This window comes from Dendrobium catenatum, unplaced genomic scaffold, assembly GCF_001605985.2.
Source record: "Dendrobium catenatum unplaced genomic scaffold, ASM160598v2 fragScaff_scaffold_1693, whole genome shotgun sequence".
Lineage (NCBI taxonomy): Eukaryota > Viridiplantae > Streptophyta > Magnoliopsida > Asparagales > Orchidaceae > Dendrobium > Dendrobium catenatum.
In genome coordinates this window covers 136294-145212 of record NW_021320155.1, presented here as the reverse complement: position 1 = coordinate 145212, position 8919 = coordinate 136294, and the positions used below count along the sequence as shown (strand labels likewise).

The 8919-nt window shown below is 32.8% G+C and overlaps 1 protein-coding gene across 1 annotated transcript in view; it reads right to left on the bottom strand.

Annotated features, from left to right (window-relative positions):
* Positions 1–5316: 5316 nt before the first annotated feature.
* Positions 5317–8919, bottom strand: part of LOC110094660 (phosphatidylinositol/phosphatidylcholine transfer protein SFH6) — a gene marked incomplete at its 5' end in the record, with an annotated part of 41062 nt that continues 37459 nt past the window's right edge. The window contains 2 exon segments of the mRNA XM_020819931.2: positions 5317–5574; positions 5653–5727. Of these exon segments, the coding sequence (XP_020675590.2) occupies positions 5554–5574; positions 5653–5727 (96 nt within the window). The 3' untranslated portion in view covers positions 5317–5553.

Genomic DNA, 8919 nt, shown 5'->3' with positions numbered 1-8919 from the left:
CCTTTGTAAAGGTCTCAAACACTCTCTTCTAAACCCCCATCTACTTCCTTGAGCTCTTTGGTTGCATCCTTTGAGAGCTCCTCCTTTAATTTGGTAGCTAGTTATTATTCTCAAAGAATCTTTTTCTTGAGCCTGATATTAATGATGATACGATCATTATTGTCTTTCTCACCACCTAGATGCTTGTACTTTCTCAATTTCTGCATGTTCCGTGCTCTCAGGCTCTAGATGCCAAGACCAACCCTTTGCACCCATCTTAGAGTATTCTTGTGATCCTGGGCCGTAATCGTTGCTACTCACGCCCAACAACATAGCTTAAATCTCCCACCATCGGCCAACCTGCCGACATCATTGTTAGCCATTGAGGCATCTGACCTCCTTATCTTTCTCTTGTAGATCGTAGAGTTCTACGATCTCTTATGTTCTCCAGTGGCTATTGCATCCGTGACTTTTATTCTTATTATATGGACCTCCAAGTTGATGTTTTGTATCTATACCCTTTGTTGATACTCTTGATCAATGCCTTTGTTGATAACTCTATTTAAGGATTTTATCCATCCCTTCTTTGACACAAATCTCCTTGCAGAGTCTTTGCATCAAATTCACAATACTTTTTGTTTAATGTTCTTGCTACAGTTCTACAGAACTTTATTTTTACTTGACAGTTCTACAGAACTTTATTACTATTTTTCGCGACCAATTTTGATTTTTATGTTGTTAATATATATTCTCAGATATTAATATTCATCTAGAGAGCTAATTGCTGAAGCTATTATTTGAATAAATTTTTATTTTTATATTTATCCATTAAAAATTGATGGAACCAAATGATGATTAGAGAGTTCATAATCATAGTTAGAATAAGGTTAATAATATTGATTGCTATAATGGACAAAGTTGAAAAGGGTTATAATATCTACTTTGTTATAATATCTTTATATTATATGAAAAGGGTTATAATGGACGAGTTGAAAATTAGAAAAGGGTTATAATAATTCAACTCGATGACCCGTTTTGACACCCCTAAGCTGTCTCAAATGAAGCCCTAATTATGTGCTTTCTAAAAAAATTAATGATTTTTATCTCATCAACATGAGTATTGATATTTCATATAAATATTCTCAAACCTCATAATTTTGTCTTCAACATTAGTAAGAATATTTAAAATTTCTTTTGTTTAGTAGATTAATTTTTTTTCCCAATATAAAAATATAGGATATTTATAAAAATATGAATTGGATTTTTTTTTAAGAATTTAATATTTTGGCAAAATTTTGACTAATTAATGATCAAAATGAAAAATATGATTTGGATATGCATCTAGAAATATTTTTGAATATTGGCTCTATTCACCAAAATTTTATCATTTCTAAATACATTAATAATAAATATAATTTAATTCTAATAACTAATTTGAAATAATTTGGATAATGATCAATAACTAAATTTGGATGGAGAAAAAAATAACATAGGGTGAAATGATTTGTAGCAAAATGGTTTGAAGAAAATATTATTTTTTTCAAGATCATGTATTTGAGCTATATACTTTTTTTTTTATTAAAACTCACGGCGGGGCCTACGCGTTAATATAAAAACGGGGTTACAGAGTACTTAAGGGAAACCGTCAGTTCACTATTGCTCATACGAGCTATATACTTTTCTATTTATGGCTCACTAGTTCAAAAGAAATTAAGTGAAAGATAAACAAAGCAATGATTTGAAGAAGATGAGAAGAAGAAAAGATGAACAAAAAGGAAAATGTCCAAAGAACAGAAGAATCATTGAGTCACATAGCTCTTTAATTGTTTGAGACAATTTTTTTATTGCTTTATAAATTAATTTTTTAGTACAATTTTTTTTAATTTAAAAATTTTATATATAATAAGAAGCTGCTTTAAAAAATAGTAAGAAAGTTGGTCCAAACGAAACCTTTTGACAAAAGTTTAAGAGGAAAAGTTTCTTTTTTTCTTTTGAAAAATTATTAAGATATAGTAAAAATAATTTTCATTGAATTTTTCAAAAAATCATGAAATCATAGCATCCATATTAAATACAATATACATAGGCACTTGATGAAGCATATCAATGTCCTCAATGAAGAGTTTTACCATGCATGATGCATCTAACTATTTTGAAAAATCTATTAACAAGCACTAACATCATCTGAAAATAGACTTTGTAGGATATTTTTTCAAATAAAAATATGGGGAATATTTGATCAAATATCCTTATTATGGATGATATAAAGTCAAATTTTCATGATTATACACAATTAAATCATTAAATTATTCTACTTATAAAATTATCACGAATGGCCTTATTACATGATTCATCTAGATGATGGGGGCATAATACACTTTTTTTCAATTTTCAAACGAAGCCTAAAATTGAGAATTTATAGAGGTTCAGTTGAAACCAATCTATGGAATTAAGTTAATGTGACATACTTTAAAACTATGAGAGCAAGTTATGAAGCATAGGTTACGACATGATACTAATGTTTCTCAATATCAATTTGGATTCATGCCGGGTAGGTCGACTATGGAAGCCATACATTTATTAAGAGGTTTGATGGAGAAATATAGAGAAAATAAGGAGGATCTACATATGATATTTTATTATTTAGAAAAAGCATATGATGAAGTTTCAAGAGAAGTGTCATGGAGAGTTCTTGAAAAGAAAGGAGTAGCAAATCATTAAAGATATGTATGCAGGAGCTATTACTTATGTTCAAATACAAGGTGGTTTGACCAAGTATTTCCCTATTTTGGTTGGGTTAAAACAAGGATCAGCCTTAAGCCCATATCTTTTTGCTTTAGTCATAGATGTTCTCACTAGACATTTGCAAGAGGATGTACCTTGGTGTAAGCTTTTTGCTGATGATATTCTTCTTGTTGATAAGACTAGAGAGGGAGTTGAAGTTAAACTTGAATTATGGAGGTCAATCTTAGAGTTTAAAGATTTTCGCTTGAGTAGATCTAAAACAGAAGATATGTAGTATAATTTTAATAATAATAGATCTAGTGAGGGGATTGTGACTTTGGACGATCAAGTCATTAATAAGAGCACATTTTAGATATTTTGGATATATTGTTCAGAGTGATGGTGAAATAGATGAGGATATTATCAGCAGAATTCAAGTAGGATGGTTGAAGTGGAGGAATGCATCAAGTTTGTTGTGTGATAGAAAAGTACCCCTCAAACTAAAGGGAAAATTCTATAAGGTGTTGGTGAGACTTACAATGTTTTATGGTGCCGAATGTTAGCCATCAAAAGAGAAGCATAATAATAAGTTAAATTTTGCGGAGATGAGGATGCTCAGGTGGATTAGCGGCTTTACCTTGAGAGATAGGATATGAAATGCGCATATACATGAAAAAGTTGGAGTAGCTCCAATAGAATATAAGATTAGAGAGAGTCGCCTTAGATGGTTTGGTCACATAAAACGGCGCCCTTTCGATAACCTGGTTAGGAGAGTAGAGATATTAGATTTGACTTACGTTAAGAAAGATAGAGGCAAACCTAAAAAGACTTGGTTAAAAAATATTAGGAATGACCTTTCTTTATTAGATTTAAATGAGAATTTAACTTTTAATAGGACACAATGGAGAAAAAAGATTCATGTAGTCGACCCCACGTAGTGGGATAAAGGCTTGATGTTGTTGTTGAAACCAATCTATGTCCACTGTAACATTTAAAAAAATTTTCCTCCATTATATAATTATATGAGCTCATCATCAAAGAATAATATTCAGAACCAAGAGGAAGAATTGAATAGAATCCAATCAAAATTTGAGCAAAAAGAGGACATTTTCTTACTGCTTTTTAAGGAAAATTTTTAGTGCAAAAATTTCTTGAACTCAAAATTTTGTACTAAAAAGCATCTTTAGAAAGTAGTAAGAAAGCTGTCCTAAACAAAGCCTAAGTCACATGATGAAAATCCTTTTGTGCCTTTGAATCTCGCTTTGTTGCTCTTTATCAAATGCAAGTAAAAAAAAGTACAAGAAAAACAAGAAAGCAGAAGTTCTGGAGGATTACAATAATGGTGGGTAAGTGCATCAGCAACAAGAGAGAACGAAATCAACAGCTAAAAACATAAAAGCTGTAGTATGGCAATGCAAAAGCAATTCAACTGTTGGTAAAATTATGCTCAGTTACCAAATCACAAAGGTTTATAATGAAATTAGCAAGGGAAAATAAATACAGAAATGTGGCAGTTTATTGAAGATGAGAAAAAAAAAAAAAGGCAAAACGTTGAGAATACCTGAAGAGCAGAACTGGCTCACATAGTGTTCTGATAGTGTCAGAATTGAGAGAAGAAGCATCACATAACCCAAAAACTAAAACTAGTCGAGGAGGTGCGAATAAAAAATCACAAAAAAGGAGATAAAAGTCATCAATCTCGTCGCATTTCTCATCGCTAAGTCCAATTTATGATTGATACTCTTGTCACATTACCGTTTGCTATTAATTTAGTCACAAATAAAATACAATTGCAGAAATTATAACTAATATGCACCATGAAAGCTCCATTGTTGCAGTGTTAATGTTTCAAAGATCACCTAGAAAAATGAAAATTTCCTAATTTTGCATTGATCTTGCTACTCATTGTGTTGCAAATATGGGATTTAGCTAGTTGTTTGCAGCTGGTATGGATCGTAGAGCGATCGCAAAGAGTTGCATGATATCATATGACTGCATTTTGAATTCATACAACCCACAAATACACAATAAATGCAGCCAACTCTTACAAATACACAATACCATCATTTGGCTCATCATATAGGAAAATCATGACCTTATTAGTTATTAACACTTCTTGCTAAAAAAAAAAAAGAAAGATTTATAGTATGTATGTATATATCTAGCTCTAAATTCTTATATTTGGTTCTATAACACTATAATGTCTAAGGCTTCGTTTGGAATGGTTTTCTTACTGCTTCTTAAAGTAGCTTTTTTGTTCAAAAATTTTAAGCAGCAGTAAGAAAGCTGTCCCAAACGAAGTCTAAGACTTCGTTTTAGATAGCTTTTTAGTACAAAAATTAAAAATTTTGTGCTATAAAGCTGCTTTAAGAAGCAGTAAAAATGCTGTCCCAAATGAAGCCTAAATCTCATCAAAACATCTACATTAAAAGCAAAATGTTAATTTAGATAAATTAATATTAGTGATATTTTTGAGGGATTTAAGGATCACAATGTTATATAAGTAAATATAGCAATTTAAGCTGTACATATATAAACAAATAAATAATAGTGATATCTATGTAAATCCCCCATAAACAAAATGGATAAATAGTGATATCACCGAAGAAGATATTTTTCAAAAATAATTAAGGCAGCAAAAACTGATAATGTAGATCGTATTTTCGGAGCCATTAAGCATAATAAAGAAAGCATATAGAGAAGCAAAAATTCAACCATAAAATACTCACAAAAATATCATATTTACAGAAGTAATGATACTTGCACCTTATGATACATAATGGTGAGTGTCCTTATCTTCGTAAAAGCAAGAATGTACGTGGCGGCTTTCTTTGCTCCTTTATAAGATCTTCAGAAACAAAACTTCTGTAGCTACGAACATAAAATGCTTTAGAATGTTATAATTCAACGACCTTCCATTAAAGGGAAATGAATAGGGTGGAGTCTTACCCTAAACTTGGCCTCTTGTTGTCCATCAATGTACGCAAGTAGTTCTTCCTGCCTAATAAGAGCTTCATGCAAAATCTGTTTGACAAATAAATGCTATGATAAGCTTAAAATGTGTATGTACCTATGAAAAAGTAGTAGTCTAAGGTTTCGTTTGGTTTCTTTATCTTTTCTATTTCAAAAATGTCAATCGAAGAAATGGAGGTTTTAAACAGATAAGCTACTACCATAACGCTTCTCAAAACAGTAAAAAAATGGAGTTTCCGAAAAAGCTTGCGTCACATTCAAACAACCAAAAAAAAAAAAAAAGCCGTTTTGAAACGAAAAATCTAAAATTAAGCCGTCTCAAACGAGGCCTAAAAGCTCTAGGAAGGAACTTGTGTGCAAGGTTTATTGAATCACCAAACAAAACAGTTTGAAAATATTAGAGATGAAAAAGAAACATTATCATTTTTGTTGACCCTACAAATCTCAACATTGATCATGTTTTATGATTCTCATTAGTGATTTAATGATAACAAATCTTATGTGAAGTCATATTACAAATTGGTAATGGTATTTACAAGTTATTGCTTTAACAACCATGAAGATGATGACCTTGTTCATTAAACAACTTGAATAGGAGCTCAAGATGGATAATCCAACATGTTCAAAGATGTAATAAAGCTTATTTCTTGGTGTGTTGTGTTTACGATTTCCACCTTTTTTATTATTTTTTTATGGAGAGAAGCCTATCATATATATTTTATTTAAGATAACGTGGGCACAAACCCTTCTAAGAATCAAAAGAATTCCTTCCTCCCGCATTTGCAAAGTCTTGAACTCAAGAACAATAAGGAATATGCTAGTTGAGCGAACAACCACGTCATATGATTAAGGCATCCTTTGGGATTAATTTTTTATTGTTCTTAAAATAATTTTTAAGTATAAAAATTAATTTTTGTATTAAAAAACTATTTTAAGAAGCAGTAAGAAAACCGTCCCAAACGAAGCCCAATAATTAATTAACCTAACACTCAAAGATGATGAACACAATAAGTGTAAATATTAAAGCAAACTAATGTTAATATGTATACGTTTAATCATATTTGATCAATTTTTTTATAATTGAAATGATTTCAAAATGCATACTTGCATATTTGGCATAAATCATCCTTGATATACTTGACTAATAGTTGATTTTTGGATAAAATCATTATTTTCATACAAAACCTATATCCAATCACTTTTGTTTTGCATGAGTTTTAAACGTTTAGTTATTGATGTTAAGGAGTCATGACTAAATTTATCATTTAATTTTTAAATTTATTTTTCAATTGGTGATAAAAATGAGTTTTTGATAAATTTTTTTTTTTTCGAAATATGTTTAATTTATGATATTAGTGGTAGCTCAATGTGGTCTCCGAAAATTCGGCCCCGGCCTCCGCCTGCTGATCGCTTTTCTTTAGCGAGGGAGTTTTAATGAACTAAGTTCCGGGGTAAATTTTGGAAGACAGGTGAGTTTGTAGATAAGACACTACCCAGAGATTTCGCCCTCATTTTGTGAGGACTTTATGATCTGAGTTTTAGTTTCCTATAGGCGTAAGCCCCTATAGTTGATTACCGCTCCCGGTAACGAGAGAGAACTTTTGATTAAGGCTAGTCGACAATCAGATACGTAGAAATACATGTTATCTGGCATATAGTAGCAGCATGAGTTTAGATATTTGAAAAGTTTGGGCGTTTGGAAATTTGGGTTGAGATATTTGAGAAGTTTGATATTTAAAATTGTAAATTTCACCATCTTCACTTAAAGCGAATGGTGGGGGAATGGATGATGGACCCGATCAAGATCCCATGGTTTTGTCATCCGGGGCCATCGTGGCCCTGGTCTACTTAGTCAGAGGAGGTAGTCGACCCAACCTGACAGAAGAATCCTTGTCGGCAACCATGGGTTGCTTCGTCCAAGGGTACCTTGTAGATCTGGGGTGAATGTTTGTCTAAATGGACAAATTTTAATCTACCTTAGCTAACAGAGGGCTCTGTGCCCTGTCAATCATATCCTATTGATTCACATCTCAAGGATTTGATACCATTAAAGAATGTACTAGCTCTGGCCATAACCGATATTTCGTGGTACAATTTGGCGGCAAAACCACTAGGTTCAAAGGGCCCCGGATCATAACCGTTTATCCTGCGGTGCCATTTGGAGGCAAAACCGCTGGTTAGAGGACACGTACCACGTTCTTACTGGCATAAGATTGTTTGATAATGGATCCTAGTGATATTTTCGACTAGGCATTAGCTCTTTGTAAACTGAAGTCAATTTTAATTTGTCCACATCGGTAAACTATTACGGAGGGTGGATGGATTTTGCTTTAAATGTTTGGAGGGTTGGATTTCAGTTTTAAATATTTTGGACTTTGCGGTTTTTGTATTTTCATGAACGTTATGGTGAAATTTAAACTATTTGAAATTAACCCATCCGGTTGAAATAAACATTCAACACGACCATTATCGGGGTGACCTTGAAGTCACTTGAAAATATGTGAATTTTGGTGGAAGTATAAGAACATTTTGAAATGTTTAAAATTAACCCCTCCGGTTGAGATAGACATTCAATACGACCATCATCGGGGTGTTCAGGAGGTCATTTTCAATTGAAAATATTTGTATTTAATGGATGAACCTTGTCAACTTTGTCGAGTTATCGACAGAGGATTAAGTTTTATAAGCTCTATGCCTTGCTGGTTGTGGGCTCCGAAAATTCGTCCCTGGCCTCCGCTCGCTCTTTTCTTTCGGCTAGGGAGTTTTAACTGAATAAGTTCCGAGGTAAATTTTGAAAGGCAGATGGGTTTGTAGATAAGACACTACCCAGAGATTTCGCCCTCATTTTGCGAGGACTTTATGATCTGAGTTTTGATTTGCTATAGGCGCAAGCCCCAATAGTTAATTACCCCTCCCGATCACGAGAGAGAACTTTCGATTAAGGCTAGTCGTCAATCAGATACGTATAAGTACATGTTATCTGGCATATAGTAGCAGCAATGATTGGATTTAGAAATCAGGATTTGGATTTGAGAATTTGGAGAGTTTGATATTTAAAATAGAAATTGCACCATCTAGCACTTAAAGCGGATGGTGGGGGAATGGATGATGGACCCGATCAAGACCCCATGGTTCCGTCGTCCCGGGCCATCATGGTCTCTGGTCTACTTAGTCAGAGGAGGTAGTCGACCCAACCTAACAGAAGGATCCTTGTCGGCAGCCATGGGTTGCTTCGTCCAAGAG